A 25772-nucleotide genomic window follows, 5' to 3' on the forward strand; every position below is an offset into this window, starting at 1 on the left:
CAGACCCACCACAGGCCAAGCTAAACCAGTCAGCAATGTTGGTAGTGCCTCTGTGATAACATATTTAAGAACGGGTAAAAAATGCCCTGCAACAGCAGCTGAAAGGGGTGAGAATATGTGAGAGAAACAACTCTGCAGACACCAATGTTAGTGGAGAAGGAGGGGGAGGAGGTGGTCCAGGCACCTCTTGGAGATTCTCCTGCAGCCCATAGTGAAGACCATGGTGACACTGGCTGTCCCTCTGCAGCTCATGGAGGCCCACGTTGAAGCAGATATCCACCCTACAGCCCATGAAGGACCGCATGCTGGAGCAGGTGGATGTGCCTTGAAGGAGGCTGTGACCTCATGGACAGCTCATGCTGGAGTACATTCCTGGCAGGAACTGGGTGACCTGTGAAGAAAAGCCCATGCTGGAGCAGGTTGTCTGACAGGAAAAATAAGCATTTCACCTTACTCCTTGTTATTATAATATTTTATTTAATAAGATTGATAGGGGTTTTCTTTTTATTATTTTGGATTGGAATTTTTTGGTGTAAATAAAGATTCGTTTGACCTCTTTAGAATTTCATGGATTGCATATAACATGTTCAAATCCAAAGAATATTTGGTCATATTTTCACTCACTACTGTGTATACTGTCCAGAAAAAAAATAAATAGGCTGATTAAATACCTTCAATGATATTCCATGAAGGTAAATACTCATCTGAACCTCAAAAGTCCAGGAAAACCATAAAGCTACCCCATAATTTTTGGACATGGTGGATAGCACAATTCATTTGTTCTTTCCTGGGATTTCATGCATCTCGGGAGTACTACGGATGCCAAGTTCCTCCTTTGTTGTACAAGGAACTCAGATCTACTGAAAATGAGTTCACAAGGGCCTCAATTTTCTTTGCAGTTTGTTATGGTTTTGTTTGGTTTTTTTTTTTCCTTTATTGGGTAGACTCCAACCCATTAAATAAATAAATAAATAAAAAAGTCTTTTTTTCTGCAAAGGCTCAAACTTACCAGTGGCCTTAACTGGTGCTTCTGTAAGATAATGCTTCACTTCATCTCCTTGCTGTCATAGAGATTCACTCAAGAAATCAATAAATAAAACAATTTTCCTGCAGTTATATTCTACATTTTGGGTTTGCTTTTTGCAGATTTACTCCTTTGATGTAAATGCAACTTTGCAAAGATGCAGCAGTACTAACAAAGGAGGTGCATTTGCTTAGATCCAAATTGCTAAGCAAGTGTGCAAGTAAAGAAAATAAGCATTTCTGAATTAATTTTATTTCTATTCAGTAGCAATTTTTCTTTAGTTTAGCTTAGAATTTTGTAGCTCCAGAAATCCAAGAAATAATGTTAATTCCTCCTTTTTCTACATGTTTTTTTGCATGTATTTACCATACTGGTTGTTAAGTTTTGAATTCTCCAGAAACTGGAAGTCTATGGCACATTCTTTTTTCATCTGTCTGGTGGAGTCATTATAGGTCCTGTAGATGTGGTTGCCAAGTATTGAAGTAGATAATTTTCATGTCACCTCAGTTTAGCTATGTAAAAGCTGAAATTCTTGCTCTTGCACGCTCCCATTAGTGGGAATAGCTGAATTCATCTTTCTGGTTTTAAATGCTTAGGTATGTTGCCCTTTGGAAGTTTTTATACCTACCTGTTGACCTCAGAAAATTATTAGAATCTAGTCTAAATAGGAATCTGACACAGAGAAGGGTGGAATGAAGTCATACAGTTCTCACTTTTGAAGGCCAGTAAGATCTTAACAAACTTTATAAAACTATTTTGACCAGCTAACATACACATACACCTTGAGTGTTTGTACCGTGTTTGCAACAGAGTTTAATTATTTAGATTTAGGTCAGGAAGACGACACCAGATATCTATATCTGTACCTCTAATAAAAATAAAACCAGTCCTTAAAATGCCATGTACCTTTGATGGTATCTAAGAAAATCAGTGATCACACTAATCCACTGTTTAAGCATTTTTTCTTTTGAGTTAGCCGGCATCCAGCATTAACAATAGTATGAACTATCCAAAGTTTATTCTAGAAGGTAGCAAGAATGAACCCAAAGATTCCTTAACTCCAAGTAAAGACATGTAAACTGGCATTTCAACCTCCGTGGGAATGAACCACCTCCACTACAAAAAAAACCACAAAACTTTAAGTCAAACATCACCATACGGTGGAAAATACAGGCACACATAGGGCTGGAGTACCCAATGACTTACCCCAGTGTAACACCTTGAAGCTTCTTCTGGAAAAATAAGATGAGATTCAAGATTGTGGTAAAAAATGTCAACTTTCCAAGATGGTGAATACCAAGGGCTACACAAAAGGTACCATATTACTTTGAGGAGTTAAAAGAATTAGGGTGAATGATGTATACAATAGCTGTTTTACCTTTAGGCTGAAGCGTCTCTCTATATCTTTGACTCACCCACAGTACCTGGCAAGATCAGAATCTTAGTTCAGTTGCTGTATTGCTATGAAACAGCTCTCTGCCTTCCTGTCCTGCCATACAGAAAATTTATTCCGCCTAAAATCAGATGCTTCTTTTGAATGCATTGAATGAACTGAATTTCTGATCTTGCCAGGTACTGTGGGTGAGTCAAAGATACAGAGAGACCATAGATTACTTCCCCCATTAAAACAACTTGAGGGCATGAGTCCACTGTGGCTGTTAAGCCCTTTAATGGGCATCTCTTTGAAGTTTCAAATATCCTGCAGTAAAGCTATTAGAATCCTACTGCGGGGGCATGCAGGTGATAGTCTGTCCTCTGTGTGTTGTACTGTGATGAATCTATTGAGCGGAAACTCTAGCAGCAGCAAAACAGTGTTCTGAATAGAACCAGGGCGAAGCAGTGGAGGCCAATACCTGGAGTCAGAGAACTGGCTTGTGAGATGCATAAAGGGAACTTCTTGGTACAGACTATCAAACTGAAGTTTTTTTCATGGAGGATAGCTTGCCGCAGCCTACTGCAGGCAAGATCTGCCAGCCATAGCGTCCTGGGTGGGGATGATCTAGGATCTGACTTTGTGTTACTGTCAGAATTAGGACATTTTTGTGCCCAGGAAAGGTGTAGGTCCATGCTGTAGGTCCACATTTTGGAGCTAGAGATAGTGGATTATAGTTTATGTAGTGTCCCTAAAAAGGCAGGAAAAGAGACAAAGGAATTACTAAGAGAAAATGTGAATGGAATTCTTCCCTTTTGGTAGATGTATCTGAGGCAGCCATCTCAGGCTGGTTTTGTAGCCAATGAAGAGAAATGGGCATTTTTAGGGCATGATTCATCTGATATATTTTAGACACTGACTTTTTAGTGAGATGAATCACGGTGTACAAATACTTACTTTTCTGCATTGGCTTTAAGTGGAGCTTAAGCGTAACTAGCTCAGACATTCACATCGTAGGTCTCTCTGTTTGGTCAAGTGAATGTCATTCTAAGAAGACAATGAAAAATAACTCCAATGAGCTCTCAAACAATGGGGCATACATCCAATAAACATATGTCCCAAAACTCAGTATCGGAGGAGTGGACTGAAAGTGACACCTCAGGAACTAGGACTTCATGTATCAGTCAATGAAGTTGTTGTGTGCTCCTGTTGTTGTCATTCCTGGGAGCCCTGTATGAAAAGTTTCCACCTCTCTTGTCAGTAAGGGTCACTAAATCTATTTACATTACAATTTTTCAGAAAGTCGTAGGATACTGGAGATTTTAGGAGCAATTATAGTAGTGTTTCGTATCATTGCCAACTTAGACTTCTAGTTTTCCGGAGTGGTCTATAATGTAACTGGTGGCAAGAATCCTCTACAAAAGGTGATTCAGAATAACATTGCAAGGTAGGTGCTCTAAAGGGATCAGTCTGAGCAAAGTGCTATGCATGGCATCACATACAACTCACCATAGAGCTCATTTCTGGATTTCAGGAACTATTCGAAAATAGGAGAGTTAGTGTACCTACAAAGGGGCAAAGCTAAGAATGGATATAAAATGGAAAACAAAATCAAATTATTTTCTAACCTGCCATAGAGATTGTATATCTATTACTTGCATTTTTACTTTATTTAAGATATTGTGGATATTTTGGTTGATTCTTTTCTCAGTAAAAATTGTTCACTTTATTTCTAGTATACAGGACCAACTAAAAGTGTAAACTAGCAATCGGTCTCGTTTGAACTTTACTTGCAAAGAAATGTAAAATTTTAGTGAGGAGCTCTTTTACTGTACTTCTTTTTCCCAAAACTCTTAAATTCTCTTTCCTCCCCAAACTGTACTATAGTTAATAGCACTGTAAAACTGAGAAAAACAGATGATGAAAGTCTACATTCAGATTTATCAAACTTATTCTTTACCATATTGAGGAAATTTCCTTCCTGCCCGTGTATTGTATTCAACTGAAATAAGTTTTACTTATTAACCATATCTTTATGACATTGATGTGATTTAAGACACAAAAAAATGAAAGTCGTCTGTCATTAATCTGAAGCAATATTTTACAGTTTCTTCAGAGGAAAAGTGGGTTGGAAGTTTACCTTAAAACACTCAAAGTAAATCATCAAAGATATTTTTTAATTCATTCCCTGATACCAAGCTTTGTTTATTTAACTATTTCTTTGGAAAAAAACAGAAAATTCAAAAAGATTTTTTTTGCCATTAGAAACTTTGATATCTAATGGTATTTTATTGCCATGGCTTAAGTTTATTTATAATAACTGACATACAGAATAATGGAAAAGGTCATTTAAGCCTTTATCGATTATCATGTTTGTCATATGCTAAGGATAAGAAGGTCTATTTACCACACCTGACAGGATGGCCATATCATCCAGACATTTTGTTGATGTTTTTTCTTTAGGATTTCTTGGGGGGGGGGGGGGGGGGGCGGCGGGGAAGGTGGTGGGGGGGAGTGTTTTGCTTAGGTTACAAAACTGTCTCTGGCAAAACCTGAGTGATGCCATCAAACATAATGGTAGTAAACAGATAAACTGAAGCTTTAAGAAGAATTAGACAGGCATCTCCTAAAAAAAATTGGAAACTAATCTGCTACAAGACAGAGGTAGCAATCCCTACTCCTTTCCTACTATTCCTTTGAATAATGGTGCATCAGTTTAATGAAATGACGCTCCAGCTGCTCACTGGGTAGCAGCAATTTCCACAGGTAGATGCATGCAGAAGTATGCAGGCTTTGGAGAGGTGTTCCCTATCCAAATTGAACTAGTTTTACTTGACAGGTCACAGAGATATATAGGGTAGCATAGCCCTGCTCACTGAAAGCAGCTTTAGATAAGTCCGGGTGCTCACAGAGATCCCATGCTACTCACCTTCACAGATCTGAAATGCCTTTAACTCAACATGCAGCTATTCACCCGAGGTCTCTTTCCACTCTGCCTAGAGCCACTTTTATGAAGTCTAAAGGAAATCTGATGATTAAGGTTGAAATCATCATCATGGCAATTGAAAGCTGCTGGTGTACCTGGGCTGCTTCCTTTCTGTGAAGCATTTATTTAAAGATCTCCAGTCTAGCATTAACTTAGAACGCAGAAGCAGTAATGATACTTGCGACAGCAGGTATTAAAGCCTCCCACTACAGATCCTGCTTGGGTTGCATGACCTAACTGCATTATAGTGCAAGATAACGTGTAGCAGATTTTATGGTAACTCTAAAGCTACCTCCATTAGTTATATAATCGACATCAATTAATGTCATAGATCAAGGCTAGACTAGCCCATAAATAGTAAAATCCACTGAACTGCAAAAAGAATTTTCATTCTCTCTAGGGGTGGATGCAGAACAAGATGAGAGCTTATGGGTAAAGATCAAGGGGTAGGCCAACATGGCTGACACTGTTGTGGGTGTTTATTACAGGCCTGATCAGAAAGAGGAAGACAACAAGGCCTCCTACAGACAGTTGGAGGTAGCCTTATGATCACAGGCCCTGATTCTCACAGGGGGACTTCAACCACCCTGATACCTGCTGGAAAGATGACACAGCTAGACACACACAGTCCAGGAGGTTCCTGCAGAGCATTGATGATAACTTTTTGACACAGGTGGTGGAGAAACAAATGAGGCAAGGTGTGCTGCTGGACCTTGTGCTCACAAAGGACTAGTTGGGGATGTGAAGCCTGAAGATTAACAAAAGCAAATGTAAGGTCCTGCATCTAGGGAAGAATAATCCTGTGAACCTGTACCGTGAATGGCTAGGGGTTGACCAGCTGGAAGGCAACTCTGGGGAGAAGGACCTGTGTGTTCTGGTGGACACCAAGCTGACCATGAGCCAGCAGTGTGCCCTGGTGGCCAAGGAGGCCAATGGGGTCCTGAGGTGCATTAGGAGAAGTGTGGCCAGCAGGTCGAGGGAGTTTGTGCTCCCCCTCTGCTCTGCCCTTGTGAGGCCTCATCTGGAGTCTTGTGTCCAGTGCTGGGTTCCCCAGTTCAAGGGTGATGGGGAACTAATGCAGAGGGTCCAGCAGAGGGCTACAATGATGATGAAGGGACTGGAGGATCTCCCTTATGAGGAAAGGCTGAGAGACCTGGGCCTGTTTAGCCTGGAGAAGACTGAGAGGGGATCTTATCAATGACTACAAATATCTTAAGGGCGAGTGTCAAGGAGATGGGGCCAGGCTCTTTTCAGTGGTGCCCAGCAACAGGACAAAGGGCAATGGGCACAAACTGCACCACAAGAAGCTCCTTCTGAATATGAGGAAGAACTCCTTTACTTGGAGGGTGACAGAGCACTGGGACAGGCTGCCCAGAGAGGTTGTGGAGTTTCCTTCTCTGGAGACGTTCCACACACACCTGGATGCAATCCTGTGCAACGTGCTGCAGGTGAACCTGCTCTAGCAGGGGCTGGACTAGATGATCTCCAGAGGTCCCTTCCAACCCTGAGTGTTCTGTGATTCTGTGATTCTTTCTTGTCAAAAAACAAATAAATGCAATCAAGGCTACCAGTATGTGAATCCATTAATATGAGATTCAGAAATATTAGTTGAGTTTCTGCCAGGAAATCTGGCTTCAGAATCAGAGCTGAATATAACAAATTTTGGATGTATCTTGTCCACACTGTATTGCTTCTACTGAAAAGAAATTATCATAGCACTGTGTTTTGTGTGTGACAATATATAAAGTTCACCACAAAAAAAAACAAACAAAAAAAACCCCCAACCAGCATCAAATGTAGCATCTTATAAAGAATTGGGTTTGTTTTTTTTAATAGATGCTTATTCATCAAAACTTACTAAAGTTTGTTGTGGTTTGGGTTTGGTTTTTTTGAGAATAAGCCAATTGTTGGTCCCACACCCCCATACATAGTTTTCTAAGCCTATAGAATGAGTTATTTTATTGATCAGGAAACTGCTGAACTGCTGAGTGCTCAGTGGCAAGTCTTAATGAAACACTTATCTTAGAAAAAGATTAGTAATTTGGCCAGTGAAAACCAATTTTCTCACATTTAATCTCCTAATCTATTTTACATTATTTCCCAGGGGTACCATGAACTTCACAGATGTACATGGCTTTGTGCAAATAATCAATCATATGACAGAATCTCATGAGTTTGAGTTGCTCTATAACAGTTAGCCACCTTTCTATATGGACTTTTTCCTTTTCTGAGATAGTTAAACCTAGTCTAACTAGAAGGTAAAGGACCCAGCAATGCCTTTTGTAAAAAAACAAACAAACAAACAAAAAAACCCCCAACCGAAAACCAGAAAAAAGTTATTTGGAAGTAATCCAATAGAAATCCACTGCTTTTTGATCTTGGCAGATACTCCAAATGCACATTATTATGTAAACTTTGTGAAACCATATGTAAGGATGCCATGTTATAACACCTTTCAATACCTGACATAGGTCCATTACATACTACACAGAGTATCCCTCCAGAAGTGCATATTTATCACAAAAAATGTTACTCATTCCTCATGATATAAAACCTCTCAGGGTTGTGGACCTCTGGTAATGCCACCTGACAAGCCACGAACACTGTGAAGTGAGAAGAGGATGGAGAAGGATTATCACAGTTCAGTGACCACCATCACCTTTTGGGTTAAGATTACATCAAACAACCGGCCTACATTGGTCACACACATATGCAACTGCAGGGAGGCTCTCTCTTTTTTTTCTTTTTTTTTTTTTTTTTCCCCTCCACATCAGCTTTACAAATGACTGAATGATTGCAGATGACACAAAACTGGAAGGAGTGGCTGATATGCCACAGCGTTGTGCTGTAATCCAAAGGGACTTCAACAGGCTGGAGAAAACATCTGACAGAAACCTCATGAATGTCAACAAGGGGAAGTCAAAGTCCTGCACCAATAACAACCCCATGCAACAATATTTACTGGGGGCCACCCAACCTGAAAGCAGTTTAGCAGAAAAGGACCTTGTGATCATGGTGGACATGAAGTTGAAGAAAAGCCAGCAATGTGCCCTTGCAACAAAGAAGGCTGTGTGAAAACGGGAGAAGTTTGGCAAGGAAGATTGTAAACACGCCCAAGTGACTTGCAGCTAGGGTGTTGAAAAACACATACATCATACTAACTGTTGTTTAGCCTTGTGTATTTGACAAGCAGAACATCTGTGTTTAGATAACATAGGCCTGTGATAGAGACATCTTATCAGATGTGCTTGAGATTCATGCCCTGATGTGGGAAAGATCAAAGCACAATGGTAAACTACAGCTGTGTAAATCCCTGATATACAGGTGAAAAGAGCAGGTTTGGTGATCCTCTAACACAGACTGAGCTCCATGGTGCCTGTGTCCCTTCTTGTGTGCCTCTGCCCAGGTGGTACTTCAGGATCCTCCAGTTGGCAAGGTAACCAAGATAAATCTACTCTTTGCATTTCATCCATGGCTTTGTGGTTGTTCTTGCATCATGCCTATGCCAGGTCACACAAATGCAAATGGGATGCTGGGCTCCATTAGACAAAGCCCAGGTCAAGGGTGGTGATCCTTCCCTACTCAGCATGGGTGAGGCCACACATAGAGTGCTGTATTCGGTTCTGTCCTCCCCGGTACAAGAGACGTGGACATATTGGAGAGAGTCCAGTGAAGGCCACAAGGATCATGAAGGGCCTGAAGCATCTCTCATATGAGGAAAGGCTGAGAGAGATGCGGCTGTTCAGCTTGGAGAAGAGAAGGCTCAAGGGGAATCTTATCAGTATACATAAGATTATACCTGAAGGGAGGGTGCAAAGAAGACAGAGCCAAGCTCTTTTCAGCGGTGCTCAGTGACAGGAGCAGACAGAGGCAATGGGCACAAACTGAAACACGGGAGGTTCCATCTGAACATCAGGCAACACTTTTTTTCTGTGAGGGTGACAGAGCACTGGCACAGGCTGCCCAGAGCTGTTGTGGATCTCCTTCCTTGGATATACTCAAAAGCCATCGGGACACAGTCCTGGGCAGCTGGGTCCAGTTGACTCTGCTTGAACAGCAGGGTTGGACCCGATGACTTCCAGAGGTCCTTTTCAACCTCAACCATTCTGTGATTCTGCAGTTCTGTGAAAAGATTACTCACCTTTCTGTTAGATGAGGCTACAGGACATGCTGTAGAGAAAACCATGACCAAATTTAGCCAGTGTCAGATGAACTTTGTCCATTAAGCCTAATTGGCTGCAGTCAAACATTTACAACAGTTTGTTTTTTCACCACAAAAATAAGTTTGTCTACATCTCTGTGCAATTCCATTACAACAATGATGTCCAGGGTACTTGATGATGGCAAAGGACAAGCTCTTAGCTATAAACTTCTGGTAAGAGACTGTGGGACCTTGAGGCAAAAGTTAGCTCACTGAATAAGTTTTGCTGAAAGTTTAGCTCATATAGTTTGTGCTTTGTCTGAAGGGACTGAGATCTGTAGGGGTGTCTTCAGATCAGAATGTCCCTCTATTTTATTCAGTTTGGTGCCTAATAGACTCAAGGAATTTGGTTTGCCTGACAGCATGTAGTATGTGGTAGTCCCTGTACTCACATCCTATAGACATGTACTGTATGATAATTGACCATAAAAGTTTTAGCTTCCTGTTAAATCTATCAGTGCTTGTATCCATGTCTTCCTTTCATTTATTGATGAGTCAATGGATAAAATCTACTAAATATCTATTTAACTCAGTCTTTATCCTCATTTTCCTAGAAATTCTTTCCTCTGAACAGTGCCCAGTGCTATTTTCAATGCTCAAAGATTTCTGCCTGTAGTTCTGATGCAGCCTAAACCCCCCACTCCTGTATCTCTAAAAGCTTCTAATCTCACATTCTCTGAATGTTACAGTGAGCTGTCTTTTCCCTCTTTGCATCCATGCTGTTTTATTTTCCCCTCTTCTTTCTATCTGTGGAGCAGAACTTCAGGACTATTTCAAATTTCTTTGTCATTTTTTTCTTGCCTTCCAGGCTTTTTCCACATGCCATTAACTCATTGTCTATATCATTTTTCTAAACCCCATCTTTTACACTACAACTTACTTGATAAAATATATCCAGTGGTATACACAGCCATCCATCCAGTGATGGATTAGATAGTGCTTCACTGTCTAAGTCAATACATCTTCACACTTCTTAGTCATCTCTTCCCCTTGATTAGACTTGACTCCTCCATGCCAGAAGAAAGCCATTACATTTTGCTCAGAGCACTATGGCCAAAGTAAGTTTTGTGGCTCCATTTTTATGTCACTCTGAAGCTGTCAGACAGGAAAGACACTTCATCCTCCAATACCCCCATCAGATTTAAGCTCTTTACTTTTCTGTATTGTTTGGTAACTTGCCTCAGCTAAAGCATTCTCATGCCTGTTCCCAAACTGTTGGGGTCTGCATATATCTGTATGCTACGTCAATGTTTGAAACAATCTCTCACTTCCTGTGGATCAAGGACCAATATGCCTTTCAAATCCTGTTTTAAAATCCACTAATTTTGCTCATCCTTTTCTCAATGTTAATTTTGAGTAATCTGCCTACTTATATCCCTCTTTTTTAATCTCCTGTACCTAGAATATAAATTCCAGAAGACATGATAATCTTTAAACCATTTGTTTTGAGCATGTGGAGCTACACAATGGTAAGCTGTCCAAAAAATGTACTTATGGCCAGTTTAAAACCTGAGCTCTACCCTCTGGATTTGTTAGCCTCATTCTGAGTCAAACCTTCCTTTCCCTCAGACCAGTTTTCACTTCTCTGCTGCCAGTGACAGCAAACATCCTGCCTGTCAGCCTTAAACATTTTATATGTTCTTTCAGGCTTTCAGTAAGACAGACAGTGAATCTTGCTGGGAGTCTATCTGAACCCCATGGAATAGCCTATCCGTTATAATTCTCCAGTTCATTACCAACCAAAGCTCAAACGTATATCACAACCTAGGGTTTGTTTTTTTCATCTTGTATGAGAAGAACATGGTACCTACAAAATCTAGTAATAACCATGTAAAACATTTCCTTTTCTTTTTTCTTTTTTTTCTCCTTTTTTTTTTTCTTGAAAGTGTTTCCTTTGCCACTTTGTAAAGAGGGCTGACCACAATCCTTGAGGCATCATGTGCAGCCTTCCAAAAAGAAAACCTGAAAAACAAACTGGACAAGCATTAAGAACTGCAAGTAAAGCAATTCATTTACACAATGGTGGAATGGTATGTCACAAGGCTGAGGAATTAAGTACTTGCTTCTAAGTGTCTTAGTGAAATCAGGGACTGCAATAAAGTTCACAAGGGGCTTAATAATCCAGTCATGGGTTTTCGTGTGTTATCTATGGATTTTGTTCATATAATAAATGTGGTAATGGATCTGCTCTACTGTACCTCCTGGAATACACACTCTGCAGTAACAGGTAAAGCTACGTGCCTGATTTGGAAATATTATAGTATAAAAGTAATGCAGTTGCCACTTCTGACAGCCATCAGTTCCTCTGCAAATAAGCAACTTTTCTTGAGCTGCTGAGGCACAGCACTCAAGCAGACTAAAATATAATACAAAGATGACCTTGTTGCTCCATCTCTGTGCATCTGTATATACAAGCAGACTCACTGTATTGGTTAGATAAGGCTAAGTCATTAACTTAAGTTGGCATACTTAAGGGTGAAGGAACACAACAGAGCCTTTTCGTGTGTCTGTTTGAGGAGGAAAGAGATCAGGAAAGTAAACAACAATCTCTGAAAGCAGGACAAAGCACAAATCCCTAGTATTGTCAGAAAGTGATGAAGAATTAGAGTGGATTGAATATGAAATGGTTTACCACAGTAAGTGTGCACATATGTGGTCTGGAGAGATTATTGCAGGGCTGGCAAAAAAAAATCTTTTCTTCTGACAAGAGGAAAACAAGAAAATAAACTTGCTTTGTCTCATTTTTTTTCCTTTTGGGAACAGCTATATTGACATCAAAGTTGAAATATGTTTAAAAAATTTAACAGCTTTAGATTTAAATATTTTAACTTCATTTTTTGGTTTTAATGACTTGGCTTATTGAGAACAGATTCTTACAGGAAAGACACTTGGGATTTGTTTTTTAAAACAATTTGTAAAATTCTTCTGTGTTGAAAATTCTGCAAGAGAAAACATCACAGTATCATGTGAAAATCAGTCTTGGCCTTTACACAGCTTTCACACCTTTGCAGATCCTATAAAGAACAGCTTCTTCACTCTGTAAAGGTATGTCATTGCATATTTTTTTAGCTCACTGTCTTTTCATTGCTGTAACATTTTAGAAAGTCAAAAGAATTATAGTTTCATATTACTATGTAAAACTGCACATGTGTATGTAATAGGAACACACATGTGCATAGGGATCTGGGGTCTCAAGAGTTCTCTCTGAAGAGACTGAGGAAAAAAATACATCTCATTTATAAAGGAAGATCCATAATTCATGCGTGTTTATTAATTCTTACATTTAACTGCTTATTTCCAGCTTTATGAAACAAATTGCATTTATACCATCCTGATAGCTACTTAATTGCCCATGAATAAGGAAGGCATAAAATCTTGAAGCTAAGCTGTGACTTCAGAATTGAACTATGAGTGGCAGGCTTTCTTTCAATAGCGAAGTCTTAGTTTTGAGTAATGGGAAATATTTTGCTCAAATGATCTTAAAGAATATCAGGGGTCTCACTGTGGGAAGTTCTGAGCCTATTTTTCAAAAGGTGACCAACATCATCTGCAAGAAAGGTAAAATTTACCTTCTTTTCCTTCCAAAATTCACTTGCATGGTGTTCTGCAATGCAATGTTACAGTTTGGAAACGGAGCCGCAGGAAGCAGCAGTTCTAGGAAGATGTAGGGAACTCTGTATGCATATATGTATCGGCCTGTGCTCGGTTTTAGCTAAAGGCTTACAGTATAATTACGTTAAATACCACCTTCAGACAAGCTGGTTGGAGGGAATAGGTTTGGGAGCAGGTTGGCGGTGGCAAGTGCGCGTCCGCAGCGCCACCTGGTGCTCGCCGTGCGCCAGTGCCGCCTCCGCGGCGCGGGGTCCGTGACGGGGGCACCCGGGCTGGGCAGTCCTGCCTGTCCATGCCCTCACTTGATACGAACCTACCAACAGGTCTTATGAACAAAGAAACCCCACTGGAATGGTGTTTTGCTTTAAACTGTGTCACGGACGCTATTTGTAAAACAGGAATGTTGTCAGTAACTCCGTGTGAAACCAACGCAAGAACCGCGCCTTCCTCCGCGCGGTGGCCGTACCGGGCTCTTCTCTTTCTGTACATCAGCTTCAGCAGTGACAGTCCTACGTGCCTCCAGTGTCACCTGCCTAATTCCCTCAACTGTTATTCCTAACCCCACATAGTAACGATCTAATGGAAGCTGCAATGGGGAAAAACTAATATCATAAGACCAGCAAATATAGCTGTAAATCCTCTTCCTCACCCTTAAGGACTTCAGTCAGGCTGCTCAGAGCAAAGACAAGGGAACGGTGTAATACCACGGTCCCATCAGCAAATATGGCACATACAGTCATCCTGTGACTGAAAAAACATTTATTTATTCACAAGTTTTCCAAAGAAAAAATTCAATATGCGCAACTGTCGTGCACCCCTACAGCTGAAGCTGCCAGTGGCTGCAAGCACTGTGACCCAGACTGCTTGGATTTGCAACAGTCAGGCTAGTTCGTGCTGTTATCTGAGAAGTGTCAGTATTTAATCCAGCCAGTAATCCTCTGATAAGTTTTTTAAAAGAGTGTATTGCTTTGAAAATCAGTAGATACTGGGAGAAAAACAGGGGAAAATAAAGGGGTGGGGTGGGGTTGGGGGTAGGGAAGCAAAAAACCACCCAGATAAAACGAAACCCAAACTCTGTGTGTAACATACTCTTTGCTAAAACAGGGGCAATCCTTCATTTCCACAACAGCCTGCTGGAATTCATGGACACACAGCAACCACTGTGCTGTCCCAGGCTGGGGGACAAGAGTTTGGAAATTCATGGCCCTGACAACTCTTTCCTGATGTTTGTTTTCATCAGATATTAAGAAAAAGGAAATTATGCTGTAACTTAAAAAATAGCTACACTGGGCTTTTTCAGCTTAAGCATAATCAGCCCACTGCACTTCTGCCCACCCTCAAATAAATAGGGACAGAAATATATTATTATTATTATCATTATTATTATTATTATTATTATCATTATATTTTATTATTATTATTATTAATTCTTTTTCTTTTCTTTGTATGGCATGAGTTTTTTCTTATTCTCAACACAGTGGTTTTAAAATCATTCTGTACGCAACTGGTGTCCATTTACTGCAGTTCATCTTGAATCTATACAGACAAAACCTTGCAGTTTTTAACACAAATAAAAAAAAACCTTTTGTGTTCCTAATACCTGATGTATTTACCTCCCTGTTCTCTAGAGACTAATGGGCTCATATTTTGTACTGTTAGATATATTTAATCAGTTTGGTAAAGCAAATATAGATTGAATTTTGGACTTGGAAGGATTTTTGTTATTAGGCCAGAAAAAATTCTATATGGCATGACGAATTTTATACAGAAATCCTAATCTGGCCTATTTTGTATCAGTTTAGATGTTCATAACTTTCAAAACTGAAGGTATTTAAATGCACGGTTTAACCCCTGCACATGCAGTGCTCTTTATTACTTCATATAGGCTAGCTTTAAACTCTCCATTTGTACATGACTTCTATATATTAAATTTGAAAGAAAAATCAGACATTGTTATAGACAATAGCCAAAATACATTTATACTTTAACAAGTGAGAACATAAATAACAAGCTTATAATCTACTTTTTAGTTAAGAATACCTCATAGCATGGGCATCTTATCTGGACTCTGTTTCTGTAGTTTGTGGTCAGATCTTATTGAAACACTTGTAGTCCTGCACAGGTCAATGCTTATGATTTGGTAGCCAAGAACAACATTCATCTTGTTTTAAACAGCAAGATGACTAAACTGGGTATGTAACATTCTGATGTGACTAGACAGTCCCCTTTCTTGATCCTGAATTGAACTACTGAGTGGCTCTCTGATCTTCTATGCTACCCTTCTTCATCTGATTCATCTAACTGGGGCAGTAGGGGCTTCCCAATACACTGCTTAGACATGTCTGGTCTAAGGTAGATCTCCACCTTTCTTCTTCTGGAGAAAATGACACATCCAGTGAGAGATTTCCTATCCTAGCACACACAGAGATCTAAGGCTAAGGGATGTAGCACAGTCTTGCTACTGCCTTCTCACTGCAGGGAAGGTACCTCATTTGTGCATTGCAGTTCTGGTAATCCAGAGCTCTCCTACTGGCAACAATACTGAGTCATGCAATAGCATCTTCCTTGCCTGTTGGCCTGAGCTGTCTTTGGAAGGAAACACAGGTAAACAGAGAAACAACACACAACTCATCTCTTGCCATTGTTGGGATCTGACAATTATACATGGGAAACTGAACTGCTGATGCACTCCTGCCACAGTGACATCATAATTCCAGCCTAAAATGGGTAGGACAAAGTGTACTTTTTTTCTGTACTGACAAAAACAAACAAACAAACAAACAAAACCCCCAACAACAAAAAAGCAGCTTAAATTATTGTGAAAATTGTTATTAAACTTGAAGATGAAAATGATTAACTGGAATTAATTCCACCTTAAATGTTATAGTCTATGCGTGTTTGAAGGGATTTGATACATCTGAAGGTAAGATGGTATACTATTATGTTTATCAGATGGGCAGTTCTTGTAATGCTGTGGTTTTCTTTCATAGGTGACACTACTGTATGCCTTTCTTCATATGAGACACAGCTTGAAATATTTTGATAAAATGAGATGCTTGCGGAAACGATCAGCAGTGTCATTCTTAGGAGTCCTTGTCATTTGCTTGCTGTTCATGAACTTGTACATTGAAGATGGTTATGTTTTGGTAAGTGTCTTAGACGGAAGACATGATCCTGGAACAACAGAACAGGACACCCCCCTAGTTCAGCAGTAAAGTTCATAATTCCTGCAATTTTCCCTGAGTGTACCATTAACAGTATCCTCAAAACGTGTCCTTAATGATGAAACCATCTTATTAATACATACTGCACACAGGAATAAAAGGACCCTAACAGTCCTTGTCACAGAAGTAAATATGTCACTGTTCGTTTGAAGTATGGGAGATAACGAATGTAGCAAAACATTGGAGATGTCTTCATCAGGTGTATTTGTTTGAGTCAAAACACCCCCTGTATTTTCCATACTTCTGGATTTCCCTCAATTTTAATGTTGAAAATTGCCTACATCTGAATACTCACATGAGCTAGGAGCTCCTTTTTCAGTTCACACTGCAAATCTCACCTGTGCATACCATACTAAGCAGTATTATAGAAATACAATTACAGAAGAGAATGTACACTAATTTCACACATTTTAAGCTCCTTGCACAAACAATTTCTTTTCAGTGCTTTAATTTTGTGGTTTTCTCACTTTCTGTACCTCAGATTTGAGTGGTGGGTTCATTGCTACAGCGTTAACAATTAGGCATAAATGATATCTAGCGTAAGTTTATGATTGTGAAAAAGATTTATGGAGAGGTTTGTGTTAGGAATTTCAACAAGTGAGCTACCGACAAGGTAACATAACTCTACAGTTTATATGTGAGCTGTGGGTGTCCCAATGCTGAATGTCAAGTAAGCCCTGAAGACATTAATCAGAAGTTGGACTGGGCCCAGGAAAAGAACATGGTAGCTTAATAACTGGAGCTTGCAAATAGTAAAATGATTAAAATGAATTTATAATAACATTGTGATATGATTACACTGTCCTCTTTCTTGATCTTGAACTACTGAGTGGCTATCTGATTCTCTGTGCCACCCTTTGTCTGATCCATCGAATGTGGACAGTGACAGTATGGGCTTTCCAATACTCTGAAAGGTGAAGTCTGGTCTCAGATCTGAAAAGAAACATCATAGTATGAAAAAAAGTGCAATACACAAACAGTAAAATCCTTACATTAATTTATGAGAACCATAGATAACTTGCTAGTGATTGTAATTTAAAATAGTTTACTTATTACTTGTAACAATATAGTAAATATTTACAATATTATTAAGACTATGCTAGTACTTTTTAAACTGTGGAAAAGATAACCCACGTTTCTAGCATGTTACTCCATTACAGATATATTGATTACTCTAACAGTACTTGCACTAAGGTTTTTCACTATGTTTTATTTATTCATCATTTCTTGGTTGCGATCAGATTTTACCTGCCTTATTGTGGGCTTTTTTTCCAGTGGTATTTTCCCAGATGATGCTTCTCCACTCACTAATGGCTTCAAAGTCCCCCAAATGTTTCTGAAAGTGCTTTTATTGTCACCACTAATAGTGTTCCTCTTGGTTTGTTTTTGAAATCTTTTCCTGTCCTATTTCCCAGCTCCCCAGCACCATATCTTATTCTTAATTTGCTCTTTTCCCCCCTTTTTTTTAGACATTCACTCTTTCATTGCTTCTCTTCATCACAGTTCTGGCATATTTGCATTCATGTAGCTCCCAGCCAAGTTTCCTGACAGTTCTCCCAGATCCCTTGCTACCTTTATGGTCCATTGGGTGTTTTTCAAATGTGTTAGGCTGTTGACATTTTATTTACTTACTTATTTTTATTTTCAACTTTCCTGACCATGTCTGACTGCTCTGTTAACTAGTCTGGTGTGTTTTTTCTGCTGAGGTAAAAGATGAGCAGTTTCAATGGTGGTGAGGAGAGATACACTTGTGAATAGCTTTCAAGGACAGCAGGCTAACCAGTTCCCCTCAGGGAATGGGAACCTGAAAGTCCTCAGAGCCCCAAAGGCCCTCTTGACTTTCTATTTGTAACAAGTCTCCTGCAGGCAACTGACCCTGAATTTCTCTTCCCAGTTTCGGGCAGCAGGCTGTGCAAGGGGATGGATGCAGGGCTGTTATCACTTTCACCAAATGCAAGATGAAATAAGTGGCCTTTTTCAGGATGCCAGAATATCAAACTGAAATTCATGGTGGCAAATCTGAAGAGAAACAAGAACTTTTCCTTGTCACTCAGAGACTCTCACATATCTAGACAATCCCTTCACTGTTTTCTGTAGAGCATTTGCTGTGGAAATGGAAAGTAAGGACCTACCTGGGAAAATTGCTTAAGTATGTTTGATAGGGGCTATACAGTGCTGATGCATGTGTGTCAGCTGAGCAGTTTAAGGTGTTTTGGATGCAGCATGTGAACAATGTTGGATCAAATATTTTGAAGACATACTGAATTAATGTAACCGGATATTGCAATATAGACAGTGACTTTTTTATACATATTCTGAGTTGCAAGTGAACTGTAAGTGAAGCATGCCTTCTGCACTATTCTGTGAACACTGATCACTATAACGGGCACTGAGAAAATGATAGTACTAGTGTAGATGACACAGCATCCTTAGCAGAGCAGAGTGTCTCTAGAAAGAATGGAGAACTTCTGGCACCTCATCCCATGGCACTCACAAGAACCTCCCAAGCTCCAGCAAACACTGGAATGTAAGTTAGAGGTTAGCTGACAGAAGAAAGTCAGAACTGTCATTAAAAAATTAAATAAGATGACTAAAGAGAGCTAATCAGGATCTTCAGCTTCACTGGACTTTACATAGTAGTCAGGTATAGAAGAACCAGATGTAATTTTTTTAAAAAAATCCATATTTCAGTTTTGCTTTTCATTCAACAAAGGAATGAAACCAACAATATTAATTAAAAAAAAATAAAAGGATTGTTAGCCACAAAAGGGATTTCAAAAGGGATTTCTTAAAGGGGGGAAAATAGAAAAGGAAAATTTTTGTGGCCCGTTTAAATATTTGGCTTGCTAAAATCAAAACATTTTGTCCTGATATTCTCTAAACATTTCAAAATTTTTTATGTAGAAGAACCTCAGAAGAATGGGTTTCCATTCCAAAACCTTCTTATGAAATAAAGAATTTTGGTACTCCATTCTGGAACCAATGACACATGATGTTTTGACATTAAAGAAAGGCTGGTTTTAAAAAAAGAAAGGTTTTGGACCAGCTTTTTTTTTTTTTTTTTTTTTTTTTTTTTTTCATTTGACAGTTTTTATGGAATGCATTCTATTCCTAGCCCACTGAGTTACATTTTAATCTGGAATCTGATCAACATAACCCTTGCTCTTGTAACTTACTAGCAAATGCAAAGTAGCATGGCAGCACTAGAAAGAAATTACTGGAGAGACGCTGCCAATCAAGAAAGCGTAAATCAAGAGAGCGTAACAGTGCACGTAGATGCCCATGGATGTCCACCAAAGAACTTTACTAAGCTCAGAAGTGGATCATCTACTACTTCTATGAAAGAAAAATAACAACCTTAAAATGAGCCTAGCATCGGTTTACAGAAATATTTCGTTGTGCTGTAAAATATATCTTTGACACATTTTTGAATATTTATACATTAAATAAGTGCTGTTTCTGTGGTTGCTCTTGTTAGCCGCAATGCTATCACTGCACAATGTTCCCATTTAATGACAGATGAGGAAGTTTTTAGTGCATTAGCATACTGTATATAGCAGAAGAAATGAACTCATTCATACACTGGTCTGTCATCAGACTAGAATCAAGCCATGTAAATTAAATAAGCATTCCTACCTTTAAATTCAGTCTCACGACACTACAATCTGTAAGATATTTCCCCTTTTCTGAAGGGCTAAGGAATAGATTTTCCCTGAGACCAAACTGAGCTTATAGATAGGGAACTGCAGATGAAGCTGCTCCTTCCCTTCTGTGATTTTACTACAGCTAGGGAAGCTTCTTGTAAGAAAAAGACAGGAGAAGGAGGCAGGAAGAGGAGGCATGGTGATAAATTTCCTCTTTTTTCTATACCATCAGACAGTGTTCACCAAATCCAGAGAAAGCTTTGCCTGTCTGGATGTTCACATGCATTTCTTCTTATCACAAACCTGAGTCGGAGCTACTCAGAAAAATGGCAAAATGAACCAGATGCCAGGGTCTAGTTTTGTCCGTCTTTTGCAAAAGTTTTGGTGTTTTTTTCAATCACTGAAAACATTTTCCAAAAATCTCCCCCACTTCTTCATCTATGAAAATTATCTCATCTGTTGCTGACTGATGCTTTCTTATCCCTATTTTGAATACCACAGCATTTTTGGAATCATTTAGTTTTTGCAACCTTTTCAGATTTTTTGTCCAAATTTTTTTTTCTTTTTCCTATTACCGTAATCTGAAGGGTTATGGTAGATTTTCTGTAACCAAAAATGTATGATACTCAATAATGTGTTTTTTAAAAAAGCGGGTTGACATCTACATGCTTTCATGAAAGCTGACACTGAGAACTGTTATTCTTGGAAACCTGCCTGTCCATGTTTCCTCTCTAGTTGGCATTCATAAATGTGTTTCTCTTTGTCTCTCTCCCTCTCCTATTCTTCTTTTCTTCTCACTAATAGGAAGGGGACAAGCAATTAATCAGAGAAACAGCCACGCACCAGCTCAACCCAGAGCGCTATGTTCACAATTTTAAAGATTTGTCTAATTTCTCAGGATCTATAAACATTTCCTATCGCTACCTAGCTGGCACGCCTTTGCCAAGGAAAAGTAAGTAACTGCAATCTGAATGTTATGAAATGAGGTAATTTAAAAATTGGTGGAATCCATATAGTCCCTGTAGTGTTTCTAGGCAAGAGGGGCTGAGTTAAGCAGTGACAATCTCAGAGACTTAGTGGGACAGTTCTCTCTCTCTCCACAGGTAGTTCCCAGGCAGCTGCTAGTTCAGCCCTAGAAGTGACTGCCCCACAGCCTGGCAATCTTCTGACCAAATGCCTGACTTGTAGCCATCCTGCAGGCAGCTCCTGGATGGTCTGTGTTGTGAGAACATATTTTTGTGGATCTCCCTCCAGGCCACAGGGAGATGATTTAGAAAGCAGGAACAAGGTACATGCTGGTGGTACTCTGTAAGCACCCTCCGAGATCATACTGGCAGCCTCTGTCTGCATAACCAGTAAATCCAATCTAAGGTATGCTTGGGATCATGTAGATAACACCCTGCAGGTCCCATGTTCTGCCAGTCCAGCAGCTGTGGATGGATGTCCTTGTTCCCTTACTGTAATATTGAGGGAGGTGAATTGTGCTGTTATTGGGATAGTAAAGGAGGATTCTTCTTGCAGCCATCTGTAAATGGACTATCTAGTTATTCTGACTTCAGGCAGGGTTCAAGACTTTCATCTTGAAGTGAAATATGGCCATACCTAACTTTTAGACAGGTGTCCTTTGGGTTCCAAATCAATCATTTCACAAACATAAACAAGGCTCAGAAGTCTAAGCACAGAAGTTAAATAAAATCGTCTGTGAGTTGTTGATCTTTATAGAAAGCTATAAAGTTTTTTCAAATTAGAGATGAGAAATTTGGGGCTCTGTAGGCAGCATAAATGGCTTCTGGGGGTTGTACTTCACTGTACAACTGCATTTTCAGCAGACTTAAGCCTTGAGGGAAACTCTGAACCACTTTATCAGAGCAGCCTTTTACAAACTACAATATTTCAAGAAAGTTGGGGTAGGTTCAACTAAAGTAGGCACTGCCAACTATAGTCTTAATTTTTTTAGAAATGGAGTTAGAAAAATGGAAATAAATTAGCAAATATCTGAAAAAAATGATTTGGACTGCTGGTAAAAACGCAATGGCAGTGACTCCAAAACAGCAGAGATGAAAATTCTTCCCTTATAATTCATACGCATATCTCTCTAGAAAGATGTAACAGCCATAAAAATTATTTATACAAGCACAGGTATGCAGTAGTAAGTTCTTTTCTACTTTGAAAGAATATCTAAATTACATCTTGCAAGAGGGAATTCCCTGTAAAATGCTCAGTGAGTCCTGAAAAAGGGTTAGAAGAACTATCAGCATGGAAAAATTGGACAAATTCAGTTAAAAATGAACATGCAGAAAAAATTAGCCACACATTCATAAAACTATAAAGTTAATTGTAAGTGTAACTAGTGCAGAGTGCTTAAAATGATGAAAGTTTGGCAATTAATCTATAGCTCACATTTTTGTGCTGCATTTCATAGTTCCTTGCTTTAAAAATATTGTGTGAATCATATCTCATAATCCCCTTTCTTTCAGCAGATTTTACAGCCTTGTCATTGTCTATGTGGTTTCCGCTGCCAGGCATATACGTGTATATTGATTTGGCTTTTGTCTACTACATGCCATTCCTTGCAGTTAACAAGTGAATGTTTAATGCAACAGTGTCTATATGTGTATTTGCTCACCATATGATTCTTTCATGAAAAGGCAATAAATGCCCTTTGATGCATGTAGCTTAAATGCACATACCAAATTTTGCATCTTCACCATTCAAAAGGTTTATGTAATACAATCACAGCTCTGGAGGACAGCTTGGTGGCAAAATGGTTTCCAAAATCAGATACTCAGGTTTTGTTTGAATTGTCTTTTGTACAGGGTATCTTACAATTGGGCTATCCTCTGTGAAACGGAAAAAGGGAAACTACTTGCTTGAGACCATCAAGTCCATATTTGAGCAGTCAAGTTATGAGGAACTCAAAGAAATTGCAGTGGTAGTGCAGCTGGCAGATTTTGACTCAGCCTGGTGTGAAGGGATGGTCCAGGATATTTCACAGAAATTTGCACATCACATAATTGCGGGCAGATTAATGGTTATTCACGTCCCTGAGGAGTATTATCCTGTACTGGATGGCCTCAAGAGGAATTACAATGACCCAGAGGACCGTGTGAAGTTTCGATCCAAGCAAAATGTAGATTATGCTTTCCTTCTTAACTTTTGTGCCAATCTTTCTGACTATTATGTGATGCTGGAAGATGATGTTCGTTGCTCAAAGAATTTTTTGACTGCTGTTAAGAAAGTAATTACCTCACGAGAAGGATCCTACTGGGTGACTTTGGAGTTCTCCAAACTGGGATATATTGGAAAGCTTTACCATTCCCATGACCTCCCACGTCTGGCCCATTTTTTGTTGATGTTCTACCAGGAAATGCCTTGTGACTGGCTGCTCATCCACTTTCGTGGGCTGTTAGCTCAAAAGGAGGTGATACGTTTTAAGCCGTCTCTGTTCCAGCACATGGGATACTACTCATCTTACAAAGGAGCTGAAAACAAGCTAAAGGATGACGATTTTGAAGAGGAATCATTTGATATTCCTGACAACCCACCTGCAAACTTGCACACCAACATGAATGTATTTGAAAACTATGAGGCAAGCAAGGCTTACAGCAGCATTGACGAGTACTTCTGGGGCAAAGCTCCTTCTACTGGAGACTTCTATGGAATTGTATTTGAAAAACCCATTAAAATCAGTAAAATTAAAGTTGTCACTGGAACTGAAGACCGGCAAAATGACATTTTGCATCATGGTGCCCTGGAAGTAGGAGAAAAGATTGCAGGGAGTAAAAAAGGGAGACAATGTACTACCTACTTGAGACTAGGGGAATTCAAAAATGGGAATTTTGAAATAACTGATGTAGAGCACAAAGTTCTGTTTGATATTAACTGCATGAGAATACTTGTTACCAAAAGTCAAAAAGAATGGCTGATCATTAGGAGCATTAGTGTCTGGACTTCTCAAACACCAAATCAATAAAGCAAAGCCACGTAAGAATGTACAGAGTACATACAATCCGCTGGGTCCCATCTGGTGCCATTCCCCAGGAAAAAAAAAAAAAAAGAAAAAAAAAAAAAAGACATTTCCAACTCTTCACTAGAGACACAGGAAAACTGGGGAAATCACAAAACAATCAAAGCAATTTATTTTTTACTAGTTTGGCCAGGCAATATACAAACACTTATTTGTTGAAAATTTTGAATTTTCTAAGAAATGAAAAGTTCTCAAACCACTCTACAGATCTTGAACCCCTTTTTTATCATTTCTCTGTAAGAAAGATCTTCTTAACTAAACAGACAAAACATCCTGTAATTACCAAAAGATATAAAGCTATGACCAATATTTTGTGAAAAGAAATTGGATTGTACCTTACGCACATACAAATTTAAAATGCTGTGTTAGTATGCATTTGTACAATAGTTGATGATGTGTTTCTTTTAAAGGCAGTTGTGACAAGGAAATCTGTTCTGAAACTGGCAGTTTCATTCTGAGCACTGTAAGAAAATAGTGTGGCTAATCATTGCAGCTTCTGTTCAAAAAAGGAATGTATGTAAAAATTATAAATCTGACATGACAACTATGTAAAAAATAGATAATTGCATCACTTACTCTGTCTCAACAAATATCCTTTGTTCTTTTTCCTGGGTCTTTTCACCAAAACAAGCACTACTTGAATTCTGTATTACTTAGGGGACTAATTTACACTCCTTATTTGAACAAAATGCCTCACAGTAAGCAAGCATTCTGCTTGAGTACAGATGTCGCTATCAAACCCAAGCACCTCAAAAGCAGCACTGTTCTCTTAGGCATCTTAACAGATTGCAGCTTCAACATTTTCTGTTCCTTCACAATATACAGAACTCCCTGTGAGAAATTTGTACATAGCTGAATACTATACTGTTGCAGCACAAACTAGTAGGCTGCAACAAGGCTTTACCGGTGGTCATATTCTACTGTCTGTGCAGTATCACCTTCCTCCAGAGGTCACACCACACTGCTCCTCCCCTATCTAACCCCTTCTCCTGCAATCCTCAGGGCTATTTAACCACTTAACAGGAACAGCTACAGCTGCACATCGTCCATATCAATCAACCCACTGCCGCTGAGGCAAGACCACAGCTGCATGTTATCAATGCCAATCAAACCACTGCCTTCATTCCTCTACACTATACCATGCTTTCTAAGGACTGTTGTACCTTCCATATTTACCTGTCCAGTTCATGTATGATACAAATGTAAAGTGTACTAAGCTGATCAATTGGAGGTGAATGCAACCATAAGTCTTTTCCGGATGATCTCTAGCCAATAGAGCACAGGCATAATTAAGAATCCTGATTCAATGAAAAAAAAAAAAAAATGTTTCTAAAATAATGTTTCTAAATTAGTTTTTATTTTTTCTTCAGTTTTCTAATCATGTCAGTTTTGTAGACACTTTCCCACTGCCTCTGGTTATTCCCTGTGAGCTTATTTTGCCTGGGTGTAGCCAGCAGAAAAGTTCCCTCAGTCCTCATGACTTTGGTGTCAGCTCCTGGGCTTTTAGTGTATCACACTGGGAGGCTGTATGGCTATATCATAGAATCATTTAGGTTGGAAAAGACCTTTGAGATCTCAAGTCCAATCGTTGACCCAGGACTGCCAAGACCACCACTAAACCATGTCCCTAAACACTGCATTCATGAGTTCTTTAAACACCTCTGTGGATGGAGATTGTACCA

General features: G+C 39.3%; 1 protein-coding gene and 1 long non-coding RNA gene across 2 annotated transcripts in view; both read left to right on the forward strand.

Moving 5' to 3' along the window:
* Positions 1-25772, forward strand: part of LOC119149255 — a 185796-nt gene that overhangs the window by 125958 nt on the left and 34066 nt on the right. The window lies entirely within an intron of this gene.
* Positions 16192-24042, forward strand: MGAT4C (MGAT4 family member C). The gene is made up of 3 exons (XM_037390323.1): positions 16192-16341; positions 20868-21015; positions 22880-24042. Exons 1-3 carry the CDS (start codon positions 16213-16215, stop codon positions 24034-24036), a joined length of 1434 nt encoding a protein of 477 aa, XP_037246220.1. The 5' UTR covers positions 16192-16212; the 3' UTR covers positions 24037-24042.

The sequence above is a fragment of the Falco rusticolus genome, chromosome 5, assembly GCF_015220075.1.
Source record: "Falco rusticolus isolate bFalRus1 chromosome 5, bFalRus1.pri, whole genome shotgun sequence".
Classification (NCBI taxonomy): Eukaryota; Metazoa; Chordata; class Aves; order Falconiformes; family Falconidae; genus Falco; species Falco rusticolus.

Excerpts from the sequence above, each read along its gene's own strand:
- MGAT4C (XM_037390323.1), top strand. The coding sequence starts at position 16,213 with ATGAGACACAGCTTGAAATATTTTGATAAAATGAGATGCTTGCGGAAA. Across the intron at positions 16,342-20,867 it reads TTGAAGATGGTTATGTTTTG|GAAGGGGACAAGCAATTAAT; the intron begins GTAAGTGTCTTA and ends TCTCACTAATAG. Across the intron at positions 21,016-22,879 it reads CACGCCTTTGCCAAGGAAAA|GGTATCTTACAATTGGGCTA; the intron begins GTAAGTAACTGC and ends TCTTTTGTACAG.